Source organism: Puma concolor, chromosome E1 (assembly GCF_028749965.1).
Source record: "Puma concolor isolate L17-30 chromosome E1, mPumCon1.1.hap2, whole genome shotgun sequence".
Classification (NCBI taxonomy): domain Eukaryota; kingdom Metazoa; phylum Chordata; class Mammalia; order Carnivora; family Felidae; genus Puma; species Puma concolor.
In genome coordinates, this window is record NC_141680.1 from 20,075,693 (window position 1) to 20,099,352 (window position 23,660).

The 23,660-nt window shown below is 51.6% G+C and overlaps 2 protein-coding genes across 10 annotated transcripts in view; both read left to right on the forward strand.

Annotated features, from left to right (window-relative positions):
- Positions 1 to 4,635, forward strand: part of NF1 (neurofibromin 1) — a 247,612-nt gene extending 242,977 nt beyond the window's left edge. For all 9 annotated transcript variants that reach the window (XM_086686551.1, XM_086686554.1, XM_086686552.1 and 6 more), the window contains one exon: positions 945 to 4,635. In XM_086686551.1, the coding sequence (XP_086542677.1) occupies positions 945 to 1,087 (143 nt within the window). In that variant the 3' untranslated portion in view covers positions 1,088 to 4,635. The remainder of the gene's footprint in view (positions 1 to 944) is intronic.
- A 12,850-nt stretch (positions 4,636 to 17,485) lies between these two features.
- Positions 17,486 to 23,660, forward strand: part of RAB11FIP4 (RAB11 family interacting protein 4) — a 126,094-nt gene continuing 119,919 nt past the window's right edge. Inside the window, exon 1 of the mRNA XM_025916956.2 lies at positions 17,486 to 17,659. Coding sequence (XP_025772741.2) covers positions 17,501 to 17,659 — 159 coding nt within the window. The 5' untranslated portion in view covers positions 17,486 to 17,500. The remainder of the gene's footprint in view (positions 17,660 to 23,660) is intronic.

Here is a 23,660-nt window from a genome sequence, read left to right on the forward strand (position 1 = left end):
TGTTGTGTTTTGCTTCCGGTTACTTTTATGAAGTCACTGCTTGGACTGTTGATAAAATTCATTGTAGGGCCCAGTTTCTGGAGGTTAAATCTCCTCCGTGAAAGAAACGAATGACATCTATTTTAGGTGCAGAACATGAAGTGATATGCCAGAGTTGAAAAGGTTAAAGCAAAGATTCTACAGGGGCACCCGGGTAGCTCAATTGGTTAAGTGTCCAACTCTTGATTTCCACTCAGATCATGATCTCACAGTTTGTGAGTTCGAGCCCCACGTCGGGCTCTGCGCTGACAGCACGGAGCCTGCTTGGGAGTCTCTCTCTCTTCCTCTCTCTCCCCCTCCCCCACCCCCTGCTCGTACATACACTCTCTCTCTCAAAATAAGTATTTTTTAAAAAGATTCTACAGTATAACCTTTGTCATATATTCTCAGTAAATATTTGAGTTCCTTTGAGACAGGCACTGTGATTTAAAAAAAAAAAAAAAATCTTCCTTTCTTTGAAATGACAAATTTCAGTATCTTCTGCAACTGGAGAGTATATTCATTCTGTGTTTAAACACCGGTAAGGCCATGTGGCTAGAAGCTGACCTCTGCTGGAAGCTTCTGGTATGATTTGGTGGTAGGAGCTCTCGTCTTCCCCGGTGGCTGCTAGCCTTTCGTTCAGCTCAAGCCCGCCTGCCTCTCTAGCTTTTCCTTGCAACTTGTCAGTTTGTTCTTTTTCTTTTCTTCCTTATGCTGTTTTTCTGCCGTGATAGCAAATTTTGCTTAACAAAATGTGAAGTTTTGTGTGTGGCAAGGTCTTTGTGAGTAAACATCCTAGCAGGTGTTACAATGAAATACGCGAAAGCAATTTGCCAGGTTGCAACCTCCTTTACACGTCATGAGATTCAGCCCCGGAGCCCAGCACCAGAGGAGGGAGAGTAACTGGCTGCTTCTCTTCTCTCCAGGGATCGACAAGGAGAACGTTGAACTCTCCCCCACCTCTGGCCACTGTAACAGTGGACGCACTCGCCATGGATCCGCAAGCCAGGTGCAGAAGCAAAGAAGCGCTGGCAGTTTCAAACGTAATAGCATTAAGAAGATCGTGTGAAGCTTTCTTCCTTTCCTTTTTCAAACAGACTTAACTTACACGGGCTCTTCACCAGTGACCCCTCACCACCGTGCTGTGACGCTGCACTTCATGTTCCACGAGGAGCCCGTCCAAGTCTGCCATGTTGCCAGATGATCAACTCTTGGAAGCATTGCCTAAATCTAATGCTGCTTTTTCTTTAACTTTTGTTGTTGTTGTCGTTCTCCTACTTTTGGTGTGTCTGGTGTGAGCAGGTGTTCGGAACAACTGCAAAGAAAGTGGGAGGTCAGGACGCTTGAACTGAGAACGTCCCACTTGTGAGAAAGGATGAACTCTTGATTACTGCTACCACTGGCCAGCTATGAAAGCCATTTGCACAGAGCTCTGCCTTCTATGTTTTCCCCTCCTTCGTCCTACAAAGTAAAGTGTTAGTCTCACTTACACACCTTTCGAGATAGGAGTTCATGGGACAAGTAGTACTATAACCCCGGTATGTTTAATCTGACTTTTAGCTGTGGACTTTTTTTTACCTTACAAAACCGAAGGAACCGTAGAGGTCAAGCCTCAGTGACTTCACACCATAAAGCCACAGGCAAGGTACTTTGGGGGGGTGAAGGGATTTAGAGTTTTGTAATGAGTTCTTAAGAAATACTAACACTCGAGTATTAGCAATAATCACAGGAAAGGAAGCATAACCACGCATATCTTAACGTTACCGAATTAAAGCGACGGGTTCTGAGGCCTTATCCAAACTCAGTCATCCAAACTAGTTTATTTTTGTCTCCAGTTGATTATCTTTTAACCTTCAAGTATGCTGAAAGTTGTTGTTTCTGTTTTTGTAAGCCAAAACTATACTAAGTATAGTCATGATCTGTTTTCCCCCTCCTTCTCTTCTTTCCTAAATAATTCTGAGCAGGGTAATCCGTGAACAAAGTGTTGGAAATTGTTCCTTGAAGGTCATTTTCGTAAATGTTTGCATTAGCTCCATAGCAAAATGGAATGGTACGTGACTTCTAGAGTAGCTGATGCTTTTAATTTCATCGGATGACTTTCCCAGAAACACAGAGTATGGTGTATATTATCAAAAGTTTCTTTGACGACATGTATTTTAAGTGTCTCGTGATCTCACCCCCTCCCCTCCGAAAAAATCAGGAATCCTTTTAGCAAACCATTTGGGTTCTATATGATAGAACTGCATTTAACCACTGTGAAAGGACGGGCCGGCCTGCATTAGTGTGACAATAGGGGACCTTAACAGTTGCTGCTATACTGAACCGTATGGGTTATCCTGGTGTTGGAATTTCCCTGGTAATGCAGACCCAGGTTTTGGGTGGTACCTGCAGTATGCAAAATGATTTGGCTTCAGTGAACGCAGTCGTGGTATCCGGATGTTCCAGTTTAGAACTGAACCGTATTTATTACAAAAAGATAATATCCCCCTGTTCCCAGGTTCCCTTTATATGTTCCGATGTGATGGCTTTGGGAGGGGAAAGAAACGTAGGGGAGGGGAGCCTCCTGTAGTGCTATTCCATGAGCGGATTTCAGTAAATTAAATTCCACAGCTAAATCAAGAAATAATGGTACATTGAAGTGTTCTGATTTTAATAATATAACACATTTCACATTTATCCACACAGTAACAATGTAATATGTTAATGTAAATAAAATTGCTTTTGATATTGAGAAATAACAAGAATTTAATTTTTTTAATTTGTTTACAGTCTCGGAAAAGTAAGAACCATCTGCCAAAATAAAAGGAGAAAACACTTTAGTTAATACTAAAGTTAGTGGTTATTTTGACATAGAATTGTTGGAAAATATTGAAGACAGGTGCAATTAACTAAATTTGTGTTTTTATTGTAGAGGCTGCGTTAGAGTAGTGTTTATAGTAACAGAGCAACTAAGTCTACAAAGATGCTAAGACTAGAGCTGAGTTTAGAGGTAGATCCTTAACAACCCGATGCCACGCTGCTGTTAAGGTCGTGGTTCTCCCACGACCCCGTGCTCCTGGGAAGGTATCGCGACTCCTTGGATCCTGGAATAAAAGGCAGATGTGAGCCTTTAATCATTGTGGTTCCATGTTTTTCCTCTTGGTTGGTTCGGTGCGTGTTGGTGGGTGTTGTTACACTGTTCTGCTTCTCCCAATCAAAATAGAGAAACTGCCAAAGGTTTTCTGTTAAAAAATAGTGATGTTTCCGTAACAAACTTTTCCGGGTATGATATTTCTTAAATTTATTCATTATTTCCCTCTAGTGTAATGAATGGAATGAATTCACTTGAAGTACCTCACGAAATGATCAGCGTTGCACAAATCAAAATTGAGCCTTCTTTGAACTGCAAAAATACTTTTTTGATCAGTACATCCTGGAAATTTGAGAATGCCCTAAGGTTTAAAATTTACCTTGTTTAGAGAACTTCTGACTTTTGAGGAGAACCTAACTTTCCAAGTAACTAAAATGAACATGAGCCTAAGCCTCACCAGTACTTGTCCCCTGAGAAATGAAAACACTCTCTCAGGCCTCCTACCACCATCTATCTACACAAGAAATCGGAGGTTCAGAGCAAGTTGCCCATTTTGCGTAATCCGATGTGAGTTCTACAAAGAACATCATAATTGGGGTTTGTGGCTGTTTCCCCTGACTTGCTAAAGAGGCAAACGTGACTCAGCACGTCGCTGTGCAGAACCCACCTGCTTTCTCACGGGCCCCATCCCAGGGGTGCGCCCTTATTCACCAACGTCGCGACGCCGGTCCCCGGTTCCCCGGCTCCGGGGGGAAAGCGGCGAGGCTCTGCCCTTCATCCACTCACCCCTCCCCTGCCCGTTACAGAATGCCAGCCCCGTGCAATCCTGATGGGGGGGGGGAGGGAGGAGGAGGGGGCGCCTGGACCCCCAGGAGCAGTCAGCTGCTGCTCCCACAGGACTCCCTCCCTGCTTAGCGGGTTTTAGGCTTTTTCCGTTTTGTTCTGGCTTTCCGTTTGCTACAGCCCTCCCAGCCCTCCAGGCATCATGAGGCATGTCTTATTCAATGTTATGCAATGGACTTCTAAAAAAAAAATTCACTCTTCGTGTCAGCCACACAATTTTTTTTAAAGCAGTATATTCACCTGTAAATAGTTTGTGTAAAATTTGACAGAAAAGTATATTTACTACACTGTAAATACATGTGATGATATATTGTATTATTTTGCTTTTTTTGTAAAGCAGTTAGTTGCTGTACATGGATAACAAAAATTTGATTATTCTCGTGTTAGTATTGTTAACTTCTTCCTGCGACTGCGTTACATCATTTAAAGAAAATGCTGTGTATTGTAAACTTACATTGTATATGATAACTTCCTCTCCTTTCCACCTGGGCCTAAACTGTGGCAGTTCCCTTGTCTACAGCCTTGTGAATATTGTCCGCCAGCAGGAGAAATACTGCCCGGCAGTCAGAAGGGATCATTGTAGGGGAAAATTGTAGAAATCCATTTCAGACCATTGTTGTTCCCACCCCGTTTTCCTCCCTGTGTATGTACTCCACACCACCCACCCACCCCCTTTTTTTAAGTAAAATGTAAATTCAATCTGCTCTAAGATGTGGGGAGTTGTTTAATTGCTTCACATGCCTCAGCTCTGTTTTCTCACTTCCCCCCCCCACTTCTCCCTGATCTTTTGAAACATCAAGGCCGGTTCCTTTCTTTTAAGGATGCCTTGGGTTCTCCTCCCTCCCACAGCACGGGACAGACCTTTCTATTTCCAGAACCTCTCTAAAGGAAAAGTGAAATAATTTTGGCGAACCGTGTAGGGGAGGAAGAGTTTTCCTCGAGCCTTTTAGGGTCCCTGGCTGGGTCTGAGAATTAAACTGACAAGGACAGCTTAACAGAAGAAAAGCACACAGCACAGGTTTACGTATACAAGTTTTACATGACACAGGAGCCTTTATAAGAAAATGAAGACCCGAAGCAATTAGACCTGGGGGTGTTTATGCTTGTTCTGCTCGATGAAGAAGAGGAGGGCGGTCACGTCACGGAGGAACATGATAGTCAAAGAGTATGAGGTAAGTGTAGTCAAGGGGAGGGTGGGGGACACTTAGCAAGTCCTGTTTGTTTCCATGCTCTTGTCTTTGGAGATAAGGATGCTCCTTTTTTCTGGGCCTAGGGAGAATGGCTCTCACAGGAGGGGATTATGCCCTGTTTTCACGGGGAAAGGGCAGGGGCAAGGTCAGAGGGAATGCCTCCACCATTTTCTCAGACTCTCTGTGCCGTGTTTGGGGGTTGTGTGGCCTGATCCCCATCCAGTGCTTTTTCAGGACAGCTCAAGCTGAGGGGTGACTGTTCTCTGGGATGAGCCGTCTTGACTTGTTTTAAAATGAGCCGTTGGAAATGCCAAGACCCCCCTGAGATGGAGCAGTCAGAGGGCCTGTGTTGGGACCGTACACCTCTCTCCACCTTTTCAGCGTTCCCTCCGTGGACTCTTCTGTGACACTACGTGGGTAAACACTGGAAAACACTTTCCCTGGCTCAGCTGATGCCAGCTTTACTATTTACCCCATTAGGTGGGCTACTCCCGGGTGGAGAAAGAATCCAGCCTAAACACTGTAGGCAGGACAGAGCTGATCCTTAGGAGGATGGCAGTGCCTGGCGTTAAATAAAGGACTAAAGCACCATGAAACAGATTCCCGCACGTGTGGGGCAAGGGCTGGTCTGTTTGTGGGGACACAGAGCAGGTGTACCTCACCTGAAGAGCTTGCTAATATTTCTTGGGCCCTCTGAGGCACAGGCAGACTCCAGGGATGGGGTTCTAGGAGGGACAGACAAAGAGTTTAAAGCCTCTGAGGTGACTGTCCTGGGTGCCCAGGCATAACTCCGCTGTCTTTTCCCTGTGGCCTAAAGCGTGGTAGCCCAAACTAGGGCTGCCTCTGGGGTAATAACCCTTTGGACCACACCTCTCTATCCCTGGACAATAAGCTCCTTGACACGGACCATATTGTTTATCTTTTGTGGGGCCCCGTGCCCTTTCTTGGGCTGTACAGACTTTTGCTTTCTGGGACACCCTCGGGGACTTGAGAAATGACCAAGAAGTGTGTCCGGGTGGAGATATGTCTAGTGAGCAGTTGAAAGTAGGGTTATAGGGGCGCCTGGGTGGCCCAGTCGGTTAAGTGTCTGACTTCAGCCCAGGTCATGATCTCACCACAGTTTGTGGGATCGAGCCTCGCGTCAGGCTCTGTGCTGACAGCTCAGGGCCTGGAGCCTGCTTCGGATTCTGTGTCTCCCTCTCTCTCTCTCTCTGCCCCTTCTCCGCTCATGCTATCTCCCCCCCCCCCTCTCTCTCTCTCAAATAAACATTTAAAAAGATTTTTAACAAACATGCCTTAGCCCCAGAGCAGCAAAAACAGGGGTACTCTGTAATCTCTGAGTCTGGCCCAAAGTCCAAGTACAGTCAGAAACTGACGGCAAGGGGTCCTCCCTTATTGATTGAGTGATCTATGCACTGAAGGCAGAAAAGAACTGGGTGATCTAGGCTTCAGGCAAAAACGCCACTACCACCCCCTATACTTGTATCCGGAGACAAATAAAAAAAAAAAAAAAGGGTTTTGTTTTGATTAACAAAAGAGTCCATTTCTGAGTTTGCAGGCATTCATTCCGCTCACGGAAGAAAGAAACATCGATTGGACCCCTTGTTTTCACAAATGAACTCCAGCATCAGCACCTCCTGGAAATGGCTCCGTTCAGGCACTGGTTTCTCTGGGTTCTGGAACAGCTGCTCATTGGCAGGGTTGGGATGGAGCGCTCCTACACTCCGGCTAAGGCTCTGAGCCTCAGTTACAGGCATCGTGCGCGTTCGAGGCCCTCGGCAGATGGTTGCTGAAGGACACGTAAGGCTCTGTGTTCTCAGGGAACTGTAGAAATAGATGCAATAAGAAAAAAAAAAAAAAAAAAAAAAAGACCCTCTTGCTAATTGCAATCCCAGTGCAAAATCCCTACCAAAATGGAGATGACCTGTGTCTCCTAATAAAGACCGACTGAAAACCGTAATCCAGGTTTTGAGATTTCACGTTTCAGTAAAATTTCCAAAATGTATTTTGTCCATTCGTACCTTTAGAAGAAAGCACGAACCTTTTAAAAAAGTCTTTGTATAATGAAAAAGCCATTTCAACCTCAAAAGAGTAGGGAGAGAGGGGCTTCTTTAAGAGGAATTAATTTTGCTTCGTAAAAAGTCACTGTGTTGTCCTTCTCCTCCCACAGCACATCTCAGCAGGTGGGCATGTGACAGACCTGACCGGCAGGTCTGAAAGGAGAGCTGAGTAAATGGAGAAACAGACCACAGCCCTGGGTAGGAAAACTGAATAGTACAGTGTCAAGTCTTCCCAAGTTACTGATTTTTTTTTAACTCCTTTTTAAATTAAGTTCATTTATTTATTTTGAGAGGGGGAGAGGAGCAGAGAGAGCGAACCCCAAGTAGGCTCCACGCTGTCAGCACAGAGCCAGACGTGGGACTCAATCTCAAACCTGAGGTCACAACCTGAGCTGAAATCAAGAGTCAGATGCTTAACGGACTGAGCCACCCAGGCGCCCCTGCAAATTGCTGATTTAATGCACTTCCAATCCAGATCCAAACAAAATGACCCTAGGGTGTATCTTGGAGCATAAACAAGAAAGCATGGCTAAGAAAAAAGAAAAAAACATAGTTGGAAACTTCCCTTACTAGATAATGTAGACATTTTAAAATATTTCAAATTGATCATTTAATTAAACTAAATAGAATGGAACAGGCAAAAAGGTCCTAATTATGCTATAGTTTAAACGGAACAAAACACCAGTAACCTCCAAATTTCATTGAGCCACAAAGGCGGATTCCCCACCCTGCTACGTGTCCACCACTGGCTGGTAGGGGGCGCTGCTCACCCAGTTTCTATGGCTCCAAAGTGCCGCCTCCACAGCAAAGAGCTGGTCAGACAGCAGAGGGGGAGCTCGGGCACCGCTGCCCCAGTCTCCCCCGGGATGATGTTAATGTTCCATAGCCACCCTGTCCAATATGGTGGCCACAGCCACACGAGGCCGAAATGTGGCTATTGAAACTGACAAACTTACTTTTTATTTCATTTACATTAAATGTAGTTACATGGGGCTGGTGACTACCAGCTTGGAGAGCCCAGCACCCAGGGAGGTCTCACATTAGCAATTACAGGCCTGAGGCCAGACGTGCAACCACTTCTGCTCACTGTCACTCCCAGACTTGTCACACAGCTCCACAAAATAAATCACAAGGGTCCCAAAAAGCTACTCTTCGTTGCCCAGAAGGATGGCTAGAAATGTTGGCCAAGAACATAAATAACTCTCACAATAGGGAAGGACTTTGTAAGCCGAAAGCAGCGGAAGATATCCTAAAGATTATGCCAAAATGTCCCCATGTCCAAAGAACTCACCCAAAATTTAAAGGCCAACAGAGAAAAAACTAAATAAAAATAAAGGCCAGCAGAGAAACTGTTCCTATTATAAAGAGTTCATTAAAATCAATTATTTTATTTTATTTTTTTATGTTTATTTACTTAGGGTGAGCTGGGGAGGGGTAGAAAGAGGGGGGGGGAGAGAGAGAGAGAGAGAGGGTGAGAGAGAATCCCAAGTAGGCTGCACACTGCCAGCAAGGAGCCCGATGTGGGGCTCAAACTCACAAACCAAGAGATCATGACCTGAGCTGAAGTCAGATGCTTAACCCACTGAGCCACCCAGGTGCCCCAAAATCAATTTTAAGAAAAGACCCATGTAGAAAAAAAAAATGGGCAAAGGACATGAATGGCTAATTCACAGAAAGGAAATACTGTACCAACTGCTAATCACTATACAGTGAAAAAGTTCACACTCAGTAAACAAATTCCAATAGACACAGTGAAATATCATTTTCATCTGTCAAATTAGCATAGATGTATCTAACTGATACTTGGTGCTGGTCAGGAGAGAGTGGGTTGGACTCATGCACTTGACCTCATCTTCCTGTGTCACCAGCCTTAAGAACATCCGCACCGTTTGCCCCAGTAATACTGTAATCTGGTCATCTAGCCTAGAGAAAGAAGGGATCAGAGTGCTAAGACTTCCATTTAAGTATCATATATAATATCAAAACACCTGGAGACAACCAAAACGGTGGCCAAATTATCTACGTTTTTCCAGCACTTTCTGGAAGCTGACAAGGGCCTCCTTATATAGCCTTTAAAAACGGGTTTAAAGAACAATATTTAAATTTGAGAGAAAACTTCCAGTAGAATCAAGAGTTTGAAAACTGTGCATGAGGGCTGATCCTCAATTATGTTTATATATGTACACATATATATTCATATGTATAGTTTATACATAGAAGTCTAGGAAAGCAACACTGCTTCTTAGGAGTGATCTTACCTCCCCTGAACAGCAGGGGGCGGAGGAGAACCGGCCAATTCCCAGGGAGGCAGATGGATGGAGCACGGGGAGGGAGCCCTCTCTGCTCCTTTGCTGCTTTGTTTCTTGGGCTGCCTTTGCTGGAGGCCAGGATCCCTGCTGGAACCCCTTTTATTTATTTATTTATTTATTTATTTATTTATTTATTTATTTATTTATGTATTTATTTAAGTAAGTTTATTTATTTTGAGGGGGAGAAGGGCAGAGAGAAAAGGAGAAAGAGAATCCCAAGCAGGCTCCACACTGCCAGCTCAGAGCCTGACGCTGAGCCCGATCCCACAAACCGTGAGATCACGATCTGAGCCAAAACCAAAAGTCGGACACTTAACCGACCGAGCCCCCTTTAAACACGGCGCCTGGCCGATCAGTCAGTGGCGCATGTGACTCTTGATCTCAGGGTCGTGAGTTCAAGCCCCATGGTGAGTGTGCAGTTTACCCAAAACAAACCATAAAAACACTGCACCTCAGTCTGTTCTCAAGAGGCCTCTGGAGGACTTCACAGCAAGGTGACCCTCCAGTGCCTCCTGTGCAGTGTCACTGTGGGTGGGGGTTCCCAGCAGGAAGACCTGACACTCCCTTGGCCTCTGTGTTCCTAAATCTCGGTGACCCTGGCTTGTCCAGCCCAGCTCCCAGCCCCCACACCCCTCCCACGTGTGTATTCAGCAAAACTGGGACACCTTGGATTTCTGGGTGTTATTTTGGTTTTTAAGCTTCTCAAGCAGGGGTGGCAGAATTAGTAGCTGGGACTCTCGCCTACTGCCTGAGATTCTACATCAGTCATTCCAGGATCACCTGCCCCACCTGCTGCCCCCATGTTTCCATGTAGGAAGGAGCATTGATGGGGGCCAGGAGGCCACCTGGGCCGTGGTCCTGTCTCTGCCACCAAAAAGCCTTGTGACCTTGGGCACTCACTTTCCTTCTTGAGACTTTGGGTTTGAATCAGACAAAGGGGTTGGCAGGAAGGTGTCTCCCATCCTGACAGTCTCTGGCTCTCTGATCATCAGGCCTTTGGGATAACCTTTCTCAGCCCTCCTCCTGAGCCCAGTTACCTTTCAGTAACAAATGGCCCCGCCTCACCCCCATGTCACCTTTATTCTATGACCCAGGCTGACAAGCAGCATCCATGCGGGACATTGCCAATCTCATGGCAGAGGACAAGGAGACGTGGAGAACCCTGCTTTGGCTCATAAGTCCATCCCTAAGTGACAGTTCCTCCACATTTCACTGCCCAAAGTAAGTCCCACATGGCTACTTTCTGAGTTCCCTAGGGCAGAATGTATGATCCCCTGGAGGGGGAGGGGTTCCAGGGGGAAACTGCAACAATTAACAGCACAGTAATACCATCTGCCCTTTACCCATTTACTAAGTCCTTGTTAATATCCCAGGTACCTTGTGACATGAGTCTCAACTCCAAGACAACGGTTAACTATTGAGCTGACCGATATGGGGGCGCCTGGGTGGCTCAGTCAGCTAAGCACCCGACTGCAGCTCAAGTCATGATCTCACGGTTCGTGAGTTTGAGCCCCACGTTGGGCTCCTCGCTGACAGTACGGAGCCTGCTTGGGATTCTCTCTCTCTTTCCTTATCTCTCTGCCTCTCCCCCACTCATGCTTTTTCTCTCTCAAAATAAATGAACCTAAAAAAAAAAAAAAGCACAACGTACAGCAAACAGTCTGTGTTCACACCAGTATTTTTCAAGAACGCTGGGGTGGGAAGGTTAAGATAGGGGATATTATTTTGTCTTTACTACTCTGTGGGGTAGATATCATTATGCCCATTTTACAGATAAGAGCATTGAGATTAAGTCGCTTGGTCAAGGACACATGGCTTATAAGTGGTCGAGCCAGGACGTGGACCTCAAGCCCTCGGAGTCTGAACCCCACACTCTCAGCCTTTCCATTATATACCTCCCACAAAAATGGCAGAGGCCCAGGACGGGCCTGCCGGGCTCCCAACAGCACGGAGCATATGCCAGCCTACTGGGGGTAAGAGGAAGTCAGCCCGTGGCACCCACTGGCCCTGACCAGGCTGCGTTTCCTGGCCTGGCAGGACCAAGGAGCCTGTTTGTTCTAAGACCCGCGAGACTAACAGCAAAGGCCCCTGAGACACATCAGCTGTGGGTCAGACCCCCCAGCAGAGACACAAAGATGCTCTGATCCCACTTTGCTTGGGGGGAGGGGGCAGTTCTTGCTCTGTGAGGACAGAGAGACCCCGGTGCTATCAGGAGACGAAACCAGAGGGGAGGAGCGGGCCTCACCAGGAGAGGGTACCTGGAGTCAACCCGCTGGGATTCGAACCCTCCCACGAGCTGCTGGAGACAACAGAGGTGGCTCACAGGAAGCCCGTGGCACAGTGCCGGGCGTGTTGTCGGTCTCCTAGCGTTGTTACAGGGGCCCGAGGAAGAAGGAAGTAGAGCCAAAGATCAGCTGGGACGCTCAGCAAGCATCACGGAACCTCACAGAAACACCCTAGGAGAGTCTGCATGGGGTTCTGTGGGAGCAGAGCGGTGAGCGCAACTCAGGGAAGACTTCTCGGAGGAGGTGGTGCCTGAAGGATGGCTGTGGAGACGAGAGGAGGTAGGACATTCCAGGCAGGGGGGACAGGCAATTCGTAAGACAAGCCGGGTGTGTCGTCCATTGACGCTGGGTCGAGTCAGTGTCTCGGAGTCAAGGTCCATGCTCGATAAATGGGTAACAGTGTGGTGGATGGCTTTACTGTCCTGCCATCTTACAGAACAAAGGGCCCCCCGCTGGGATCGCACTGTAAAGGTCCTGCCTGTTTGCCGGTCACACTGAGGACTTGGGAGTTTTTCTTTTCTGCAGAAGGGGGCAGCAGAGGAGGCTGGAACAGGGGACCGTGCTGAGTCCCGGGGAAGCCGACTTCCGGTAGGTGAGACCCGTGGTTGGAGACGGCTCCCCAGCCCTTGAGGCATCCAGGAGCGGCTACTGGGCTTTTAGGAGCCATTTCTGCACTGGTGAAAGGATCTGGAACTCACTCGGGCCGAATAAGCAAGGTTTTGCACCCTTCTGAGAATCTTGGAAGGAAGGTTAGCAATCAGTTAGCAATCCGAGGGTCAGAGAAGGTTCCGCGTGGGCACCCACGGGAGCGAAACCCCCAGCTTCCTGGGCACCCCTCCCAACAAGGAAGGACAATGTCTTTGGATGCCCTGCTCACCTGGACGCGCCCCAGTCCTTGGCACCCCCTGGGCAGGGTGCTGCTGGCTTCCACGAGCCTATGGGCACTCTGCGTCTGCTGGCCAAGCGTATTTTAGGACAGGTGAAGAAAGCAAATGAGTTCACGCCACCTTCCTCCTCTCCAGAGCGATAATTATTCATGGTTAAATAAAATCCCGCAGGTTGTGAGCAAGAAAAAAAAACCCAAAAAACTGTGAATCCTGCTCCGTTTCCACACAGCATGGATGACGAAGTCAATGCCCCTACACGAAAACCAAAAATGCTTCCCCCTTTCAGATTGGTTCCAAACGTCCCCCTGCGGACACACGTACTGGACCACAGGCCGGTCACCAACCCAGGCACCGCACAGGGCATGTTACATTCACCTTCTCATTACAAACCCCTGGGGCCTCTGTGAGGCAGGAACTACCGTCCCCACTTTACAGACGGGAACACTGAGGCTCAGAGACGTGAAGTCGTGCAGAATCATGAGCTAAGAGAGCAGGACCTGGTGTTCAGCTCAGCTGTCTGGGATCCCAACTGGCTCTCGGTCATTTTTAATACCTTCCACATGATATTCATACCTTGGCTAATGGCTGCACCACCCTGACCTCTGGTTGGTTGTGTGTTCACGCTGCCTCCTTTTCTGTTTCTGTCAGACCTCCCTCTAAGTGTGGCTGTATTTAGAGCCCACCCGGGGAACCCAGGATAATCTCCCCATCTCCAGATCCCTTCATCACATCCGCAAAGACTCTTGTTCCAATAAAGGTCACGTTCGCGGGTCCCAGGGATTGGGAGGTGGGTCTCATCAGGGGGCGTCTTCCAGACTACCACACACATTTCACCCTTCCTTCCTCAACTTATTCCCTCACAGACCCTGCCTGTGTGTGTTGATCATTGTGCCAGGAGCTGGGAGCTAGAAAACCAAGAAATGGCACGGGGAGTCCCCACCCTCAGGGACCTCGGTGTGACCTTTCACACCCACTTCCCAAGTGCTCTTGTGATAAATAACAGGAGAGACTCAAGGACATTCAAAATAGCAGGCACTCACCACCTAGGCACTGACATTTACATACACCGGCCCACCTGACCCTCAGGACAGGGTGGCTTCGCTTGTCTGCACAGAATGCTGCAGGAGCAGAGCGGAGAGACAGTCAAGGTGAAAGAGAATGTAACCAGGGAAGGCTTCCTGCAGGAGGTGCCTGTGCCACTTCCAGGGCACCTTGGGAAGGCAGGCTGGAGGAAGTGGCTTGGGAGGAGGCAGGAATGAGGAGGTGCCCCAGGCAGAGGGAGGCAGGAGGGAGCTGGGATGCTCTGGGCCAGGGGTGAGGAGAGACAGGAGACCGGAGAGGCTGAAGCCTGTTGAGGCTTCTCCCTAGAGAATGGGTTGGAATCCCCACTGCTCCGTCCATATGTATTTCCCAGGTGTGCCTGTGAGGCCGGGCAGCTGTTGGAAATCGCCTGGGGACACAGGGGTCACCTGTGGAAGAGGAAGAGGCTCCTGGTCTTGCTCACTGCTCCCCCAAAGGACTCTCTTGCTTCCCTGGCATGAGTATTCTCTCGTAGCTGCAGGGGCTGCACTTTGAGCTCTCGGACCAAAGACTTGGGAGCCCTGGGGCTCTGGTCCCAGGTCGGCCTCGAACGACCTGGGTCCTCCCAGTCCGGGCCCTCAGTGCAGGTGCCATGTGTCATGACTGCCCAGTTATCAGCAAGGACAGGGACTGTGGCTACTCCCTCTCCTCTCACCGCCCCGGCATGCCAGAAAGAACGTGACCACACAGAGAGCACGTCTGCGACGTGTCTTGCTGGCCCCAGCGACACAGTGGTGAGCCACGGACCCGGTCCCGAGCCCACGTCTTGCGGGGGAGGCAGGCATCCACCAAGCCATCACCTGACAGAGGTAAACCTGCAGGCAGGGACCTGGCCGAGAAGAGTCAGGGGTCGAGGAGGACTCCCCTGAGGAAGGAACTTTTGAATTGGGGGTGACCCTGTCTTTTGGGAGAAGAATCACTATTCTGATTATGGGCTTTGGGCCCAGTTCACCTGGGACTGATCTGTTCATGCCCAGATCTGTGACTCCCACCTCCGCCTGTGGAACTGGGTGAGGTCATCCAGCTCCCTGGTTCCCCAGTTAGGGGATCTGATGCCAGGGAGAGCTCTGCCAGACATCTCTCTAGCTGCCCACAGAAGGCAGCTCCAGCTCGTGCTCACTCCTTTCTGTGTGAGCCTCTTGGGTGAGAGAAAATGGGCAGGAGCTGACTTGGGGAGAATGACTAAGAAGGTTCCAGAAGGCAGGCAGCAGCCCCAGCTTCCCCTGCTTACCTTCCCGCCAGCAGGCTTGCTGGACCTCCAGCGTCTCCCTCAGCCTCTCCCCGCCGTCCCCCTGGCTCTCCCTGATTCTCTTCCTCTGTTTCCTCTCGTGCTTCACACGGCAGGTGATATGCAGACCCTTTGCGTACATTAGGTCTAATCTCTGGCCACCCTCTATGGGAGGTACTGTTACTGTGCCCATTGTATAGATGTGGAAACTGAGACTCGAAGTACCTTGCTGAGGAGCATCCAGCTGGCAGAGAAGCCCACACCCTTCCCAGAACCCAGCCCGCCCCCAACCTCCACCCTTACCCCATGACCGCCCCCTTTCCCACTTTCCCACAGCTTAGATTCTCCAATCCTCAAACTCAAAAGTCTGTCTTCCCAGGAGGTGCTCCCGGAGGAATTCAAGTGTCAAGGGGGAAAGGGCAGATAAAGACCACATGCACCCCTGGAATGGGGGCTAGACAGACGGAAGACTGGGGCCCACAGTCAGAGAGGCCACATGGTGGTCCCACTCAGAGTGAGCAGGAAGACCAGAGGCCAGAGAGGAGAGGCCACACAGCCCACGTGCAAAACTTGCCCCCAGCCCACTCCAGACTCCCCGCCTGGGTCTCTACACTGCTCGGTTCCTGGGGCTGGGGCTTCTTTGGGACACACCCTTGGCTGGTAATGAGGACAAGAAGGTGATTAAGACATATCCTGTTCTGGGGGCACCTGGGTGGCTCAGTGGGTTGAGCGTCCGACTCTTGGTGTGGGGCTCAGGTCACGATCTCGTGGTTCACAGATTCGAGCCCCACGTCAGGCTCTGTGCTGACATGGCAGAGCCTGCTTGGGATTCTCTCTCTCCCTCTCTTGCCCTTCCCCTGCTTGAGCTCTCATGCGCTGTCAAAATAAATAAACTTAAAAAAAAAAAAAAGACACATCGTGTCCTGGTGGGTTTCCTGGCATGGTGGGGGAGATGGGCACCCCACCACAGAATTATAAAACTAAGTAGGCACCTGGAGGAAAGCACCAGAATTCAGACTAACAGGCAAGATGGAGTGCCATCAGGGAAGGCTTCCTGGATGAGGAAACCTCTTTTTCTTTTTTAATGTTTATTTTCAGAGAGAGAGAGAGAGAGCACTAGAGCAGGGGAGGGGCAGAGAGAGAGGGAGAGAAAGAATCTGTCAGCACAGAGCCCTACACTGGGCTCCATCTCAGGAACCTGAGATCTTGACCTGAGCTGAAATCACGAGACAGATGCTCAACCAAGTAACCAAGGTGCCCCAGTGAGGAAACCTCCTAACTGAGCGAGAAAGCGTAAGTGGGAATGCACTCAGCCAAGGCCTGTATTTGGGACAGGTTGGGGGCAAATGGTGCCACACGGGCCTGGCACGCTGAACAACAAGGTAGATGGAGGAGAGGCGGCAGGCCAGACCCTGCGGGGGGGGGGGGGGGGGGGGGCCAGGTAGAGTCATCAGGGGGAGCCCGGGTGGAGGCTCCGCTGAGCACTCCTGGCAGGAGGCTAAGGTCCAGGCCTGGAGGCCGCTGCCACCTCTCAGATTCTGTCCTGGCCTCTGAGCTTGGGCAGGGCTCAGGCACCCAGGGCCTGCCAGAGAGGGGTGAGCGTGCAAACCCAGGGGAAGGGAGGGAACCTCCCTCAGGTGTTTTGTGTCCGCAACAGGCAAACCTAGTTGCTTGCTTCTCCTTCCTCCTGCCGGGCCCCGTCCTCTCTCTCTCTCCCTCCCCTGTCGCTGGATGCCTATTGGGGCTGGAGCTCTGTTCCCTGCTCTTCCTCTCCCCGTCCTTCCCCCCCAGCAGGCATCTGGCCCCACAAATGCTGCTGGGAAGGACCGTGTGGTCCAAAGCCTGGAAACCGTTCCAGAGGTTAGGAGTAGGGAGTCTAGGTCCATCCAGATCTGGACTGGATATGTTAGCCCTTCCTCTCACAAGCTGTGTGGCCCAGGGTAAGTAGTTCAACCTCTCTGGCTCTCAGCTTCCGAATAAATGAACAATCGGACACGAACGAAGGAAAACACCTAGAACCTGCAGAGCACCGGGTCCTGCCGGGGACGCCCCCGGGGCGCCGGCAGCGGGGACTGGCGGGCGGCGGGGTGGGGGCCGCGAGCGCGGAGGCGAGGCGGTGGGACCCGGGCCTCTCGTCTGCCTTCTCCCAGGGGGGCGGGGCCTTCGGGCAGCTGGGAGTTTCCGGGCACCGGCCGCGCGCCCCGCTCCGGTTTTCGGGGAGGAGGGGGGGAGCAGAGGGAAACCGAGTCGGCGGGGCGGGGGGCGACCCGCCCCGCAGGAGCGCGGCTCCTTTTGTCTGCAGCCTCCGCGCCGCCGCCGCCCCTCCCCGCCCGCCCGGAGCGCGGGGCTGCGGCGCCGCCGCTGACACGGCTCGGCCGCCGCCGGGCGGAGGCTGCGCGTCGCAGAGGCGCGCGGGCGGGCGGGCGGCCCGGAGGGCGCGCGGCGGCGATGGCGGCGGCGGCGGCGCGGGGCGGGCTGCGGCGGCCGCGGCGGGCGGCGCGGGGCTCGGGCTAGCCGCGGGGCCGGCCGGATGGCGGGCGGCGCGGGCTGGGCGGGCGCCCCCGCGGCTCTGCTGCGCTCCGTGCGCCGCCTGCGCGAGGTGTTCGAGGTGTGCGGCCGCGACCCCGACGGCTTCCTGCGCGTGGAGCGCGTCGCGGCGCTGGGGCTGCGCTTCGGCCAGGGCGAGGAGGTAAGGGCGCCGCGTCCCCGGGCCCCCGCCGGCGGCCCTGCCCTCCACCTGCCCGGGAGGGGCCCCGCCGGCGCCAGACCCTTCCCCCACCCCCACCGCCCGAGCGGGCCCCCTACCTCCCGGCACCTGCCCCTCCCCCTGCCCGGTCGGACCCCCGCTTCCCCCCTCCTCCCCCCCCCCCCCCCCCCGCAGCCAACAGCGCCCGCGGCGGCGAGCGGCACGCGGCACGCCCAGGGTGGCTTCTCTGCCCACCTTCCCTCCCCCGCAGTGCGGGTCCCTTTGGCCCGTGTGAAAACCCACTTGGGGGAAGGCGCTGTCAAGAACCCAGCTTCGGGACCCCCTCCCTCCCTGCCCCTGCGGAGACAGAGCCGGCCCGGGTCTGTGGGAACGGAATTCCAGGACGCGGTGGGGGGCGGCGGGGGGTGGGGCGTGCGCCCCGTTGGGCCCAGCCAGTGGGTGAACGGGCCCACTGGGAGCGCGCTGCAGCCGGACTGCACCCACCGGGCCTCGCACCCAGGAGGAGGATGACACCTGGTGACCCCTCTTTCGGGCTCCGATGGACAGGCCTGGCTGGCAGCTGGCTGTGTTAGCTGCGGCAGGCCAGCCAGAGGCAAGCTTGCAGTGTCCCCTGCGATAGGCCCGCGTCTATTTGGGGAAAGCAGGAGTTCTGTTGGTTGTTAGCAGGGCCAGAATCAGTGGGTGGGTGTTGCCAGTGGGGTAGCCAGAGGAATAGCGATAAATGCTCCCTCGACCAGTGTCCTCTCGTGCCATGGGCACGAGGACTTGGTGACTTGGGTCCGGGAGGGAGGGCAGGACACCCACCTGACGGGGAGTGTCCTCATTCTCGAGTTACTGCCCACTCTGACATGGTCAGGGGTTTTCTCCTGGGAACAGAAGCCCTGAGTTTCCAAGGCCACCTAAGGCCTCAGGCTCTGCGTGGGGAGTGTGGGCACCGGGGGCATCAGATGGGCACTGGCTGGCATTCTGTTCCTGGGGCACCTCGTGCCTAGCATTCCAGAACATGGGAGAAGCCAGGACTTGGTTAGGTTGGACCCGTGCCTCTCTGCCACCTGGCAAGGGGGGAGATGATAGATACCCATCTCTCCATGGCACCTGGGCATGGCCAGGACCTGGGAGCAATAGGTGGAAGAGGATGAGGCAGGTTATCAAGTTGGAGGAGTCAGCTACCCCATCCCAGGAAGCTCGCTGCTGTGCTTCTTGTTAGAGTCCACATTTCCTGCAGCCATCAGGATCTTCTTCCCCAAAGGCCAGCCAAGCCCCTCGCCCTCACCAGTGGCTGCCTCCGAGGCCAGCCGAGCAGCCCCTTAGCATGGGGAGAGCCCCAGCACTCCTCCCAGGACACAGGCTACAGGGGGAAGCACCTGCCTGGCTCTGATGGAACCCGGAGTTCCAGAATAGCAAAGCGGTTCTCCCAGCAATCTGTGCAGGAGGCCCCCTGAGCCCCTAGCAAGCGTCACCACCTTATCCCTGAGCTGGACAGCTGCTGTTGTTGGAACCTTCTCCTTCCTGCACTCTTAGAGCCAAACCTGCTTGTCACGTAGTCATCTCGGTTCTGCACAGGGACTCACATGGGTCTCTCTTCTGTGTGGCAGCCTTTAAATATTTGAAAAGAACACTCCTGCCCCCTTAGCTCCTTCCCATCCACTCCTTCCCGTCTTCACTTCTCCAGGTCGAATACCCTCTGTTCCTGAAGCCCCAGCCATTTCCATATGACCTGGTAGGGGCTAAATCTCTGGCTTATGGCCCTGGAGCTGCCATCAACTGATTTGTGTGACTCGGTTTTCCTAGTAATAATGCAGAGGACCTGGGTCAGGAGACCCCCAGGACTGCTCCAACCCCAACACCTGACACACACCCAGGAGGCTGCCTTGTGCATGGTGCACCACGCTTTCCATTCATATTACGTTTCTGGCCATCCAGACCCCCAGGGATCTTTCTTAGAAACCTCTGCCAAACCAGGATTCCCCTCAGTCCTGGAGAAGGGTCAGTGATTTCTTTCTTTTTACAGCATAATCATATTAGAGAAGCAGTTTGTACGCACTGTAGGAAATTAGAAATGTGGGTATTCTGTTCCCATCTCCCAGGCAGCTCCACTGTGACACCTTGGTTACATCCTTCCAGAACTGTTTCTATGCTTATATGTAGATTTCCCCCATAAAATGAGATCATGCTGTGCATACTGTTTTTTAACCTCATTTTTTTTCCCGGTAAATGATCAGCACTTTCTGCTTCAGTAAATTTTCATCTCACTTAATATGCAGACCTTGTTCACATTTCTCTGTTTGGCCCCAAAATGTCCAGTTTTGCTGTTTTGTTTAAACCAGTTTCCTCTCTACGACTGTGCAGTGCATCAATGTTGTGACCCTTAGGTCTCTCTACTCTAATGCAATCCCTTTTTTAAAACAAAATGTTAATAATCCTGGCTTGTTGAAGAAAGCAGGCCTCTGGTCTGTGTCAATAATTTCTTGAATCAAAACCTGTTATTTGGCCCTTTTTCCTATTAACTTTCATCTCGTTCGTTTCATCCCATTGCAATAGACAGCGGAGAGAATTTAAAATCCTACCTCTGTCACTTTCATGCTATGCTACCTGCAGGGGTAGAGAAGCGGTGCTTCTATCTGAATCCACAGGCTGATTGGAAACACAGGGCAGGACCACGGACAGGGCTCGGTAGGGGCGGTTCTACTCCCACTATCCTTGACGGAGACCCACGGACGTACATTCTGCATAGTCCTCGCTACACATTACGGTGGAGGGAAGTCATTTCTCCACAGTTAGGGATGCCTTCGAAATTCTATGTGCTTGGACAGTTTCTATTTCGTTTGTTCAAAACTCAAGTGGAAACCTTGATTTCCCAACCCACTAGCGCTGTAGGGTAGACAGCTGTGGTTCACTAGCTATGGCGTTCAGTGAACTTCTCAGAGCTGGTTACCTGCGTTTTACCAACTCCCTCCAGAATACCAGGGATGCCAGAATCCTTTGAACTGCTCAAAATATACTGGGTCGCAAAGAATAAAATAAAATACCCATGAGACCATACTAATACAAATGATTGAATGAGTGAATAAATAAATACTAGGAAAATATACAGAAGAAATTCAAGTAATTTATGTAGATAATTCCCCACCAAGGAGGCAGAGCCTAACTCCCCACCCCTTGAAAGAAGTGTCAGATGTGCATAGTGGCTGCCTTCTAAAGGCGTAACTTTTCAGCAGAGAAGCCTGACTAGCACTGTCTCAGCCACACGATCAACATCAATAGTGATAAGTCATGTAGACAATGTGTACCCTTGGTGTGACGTGATAAGAGGCTCTTTACCTCTACGGTCTTCCTCCCCAAACCCCAGTCTAGTCGTGAGTAAAATATCAGACAAACCCCAACCGAAGGATATTCTGCAGAACACCTGCTTAGTATTCTTTCAATTTGCCAAGGTCATCAAAACCGAGGGAAGTCTGAGAAACTGTCACAGCCCAGCAGAGCCTAAGCAGACGACAACTGCATGTAAGGCAGATGGGATCACGGAACAAGAACAGGACATTAGGTAAAAACTAAGGAAGTCTGAATAAAGTATGCACAGGAGTTAGTAATGGTATTATGTGTAAATTAGGTTGGCCTCTGACATCCCCCCTGATTTATTGGCTTAGGAGTCAGAGCAGAAAAGAGAAGACAAGAAAATTTGATAAAAACATAAGTGCCTGTAACAGAAACACAAAGATTGAGCTTTTAAGGACTACAAAGATGGGGGGAAATTCCACTGTCCCAACTCTGAAAGTCCCTAATACGTGGGAGCAGACAGACAAGTACATAGGAGTGTGGTCTGAAACCATATTGACTTCTCATGTCTTGCTTTTTTTCCCCTAACCTTTCTGAGCCTCTGTTTATTCATCCATAAAGTGGGGGTGATAGTAGTCCCCATTCCATTGGGTTATCGTGGAGGTTGAACCAGCTTATATATGGGAAGTGCTCAGTCTGGGATCTGCACAGAGTAGGCCCTCTATCAGGATTGCTGCTGCTGTTGTTACTACGATTACTTTCTGAACACTTGCAAGCACCTTTGAGAGGCTGTTCTGGAGTTCCCTGGGGCTGAGGTCAAGGTCTGGGACCAGCGTGTGGTGCTCTCAGCCTACCCTCCTTGTCCCGCTCAGATCTGCCAGTCGGCCTTGCATCCTATCAGCAGTCTGAGGACGGAAGACCTTAAAAGCAGCGAGAGGGGCGCCTGGGTGGCGCAGTCGGTTAAGCGTCCGACTTCAGCCAGGTCACGATCTCGCGGTCCAGGAGTTCGAGCCCCGCGTCGGGCTCTGGGCTGATGGCTCAGAGCCTGGAGCCTGTTTCCGATTCTGTGTCTCCCTCTCTCTCTGCCCCTCCCCCGTTCATGCTCTGTCTCTCTCTGTCCCAAAAATAAATAAACGTTGAAAAAAAAATTAAAAAAAAAAAAAAAAGGCAGCAAGAGATGGGCCATATTCCCTGTTGTACATCCTCTCCTTTTTTCAGTTTGAAGACCATCCTTCTTGCTAGATAAGACAAGACAAAAGCGGTTGAGTGGCCTCTCTGCCATCTGTTAACACGGCACTATCTCCTCTGCACAGTGGGCCTGTCCTTCCTGCTGGGAATGGGGGGGCCACTCCCACATCCGAAAGGGTGTTGTGAATTATTTGGGGGAGGTAGCTCAGCTGTAGCTAACCAGGACTAGTCTGTAATTTCCCCCGTCTTTGCGTTTGCCCCAGATATGGCCAGAAGAATTAGGGCATGATGCCTCCTTCTTCACATTGGGCAGGAGATGAAATAACAGGTCCCCTCAGTCCCCACGTCCCCTCCGCACTCGCGACTGCCATGAGGGAGATGCCGACGCTGCCTGAGCTGGCAAAGGGCTTGGGGTGCTGGGACAGGACAAGATGACTCAGGGGCCGGCCCTGGGGTGGGGTCCACCTCAGATTTGTGGGCTGCCAGGGACAGGGGAACCGTGAACTACAGCTGGGGTCTGCCCAGGAGAGGGGATTGGCTGCTGGGGAAGAAGCATCCGTGTTCCCCACATCTGTGGCTAGATCTTGGGAGGTGGGGAAGTGATAGGAGGAGAGGAACCAGATCAGGAAAGGCTCAGCCATCCTCCGTAGACAGTGGGAAGAGCCAGGCAGCAAGATGGGATGTGTGCTTGAGAACACAGGCCGGATCCAGCAGGAGACTGCGACATACTGTCAGAGAGGAAGAGGGCCCAGACTTGGGTAGGGGTGGGGGCAGAACTGGCAGGGGCCCAGAAGGCCTGCAAACCCCCAAAAGTCACTCCTGGATGATGCAACTCAAAGCTCTGTTGGCAAATGGGCCCCTCTAGGTGCCCTGCCCGATTGGGGACACCCTACAGATGACAGAGCTGACAAAACAGGAGGGCCCAAGTCCTCCGAGCCTCGAAGGAAAGGCAGGGGTGCCTGTGGGCCATGAGAGGGAAGCAGAGCAGGAGTGGGCCCGAGACCTTCTCTTTCCTGCGCTTCTGCCCCCACTGGGCACACCCTGGAGGCTGTGGTCCCTCAGGCGTAGGGGGTGAGCACAAGGTACCCAGCTGTGGGGGTGGGGCGGGGAGGGGCAGGCCCTGGCAGGCATGCAGCACCCTCCGGCCTCTCCGACGGGCCTGCATCACAGTTTGGCTGTGCCGGGAGGAGGGCCGTGTGAAGAAAGCCCACAGGGACTGGTCCATCTTGTCAGACATTCCTGACGTGGCCTGAATGCATGTGGTGAACATCTCTGGGTATAGCTCCCCCCCCCAACATACCGGGTTCTAGAGAAGAAGAAAGCTCTAGGTAGTGGAGGACTTGGTGGTGGGCAGGTGTGGTCGGTGCCTCCACGTTGAGATCTGAATGGGGGAACAGAATCCGGCCTTGCAAACAGCAAGACGTGCCCTCAGAGTAGTTTCAGTGGGCAGAGGATCTGAGCTGTCCTTGGGTGCTGGGCCTTCACCCTCTGAAGGTGGATGCTGTAGGCCTCAGGGTTT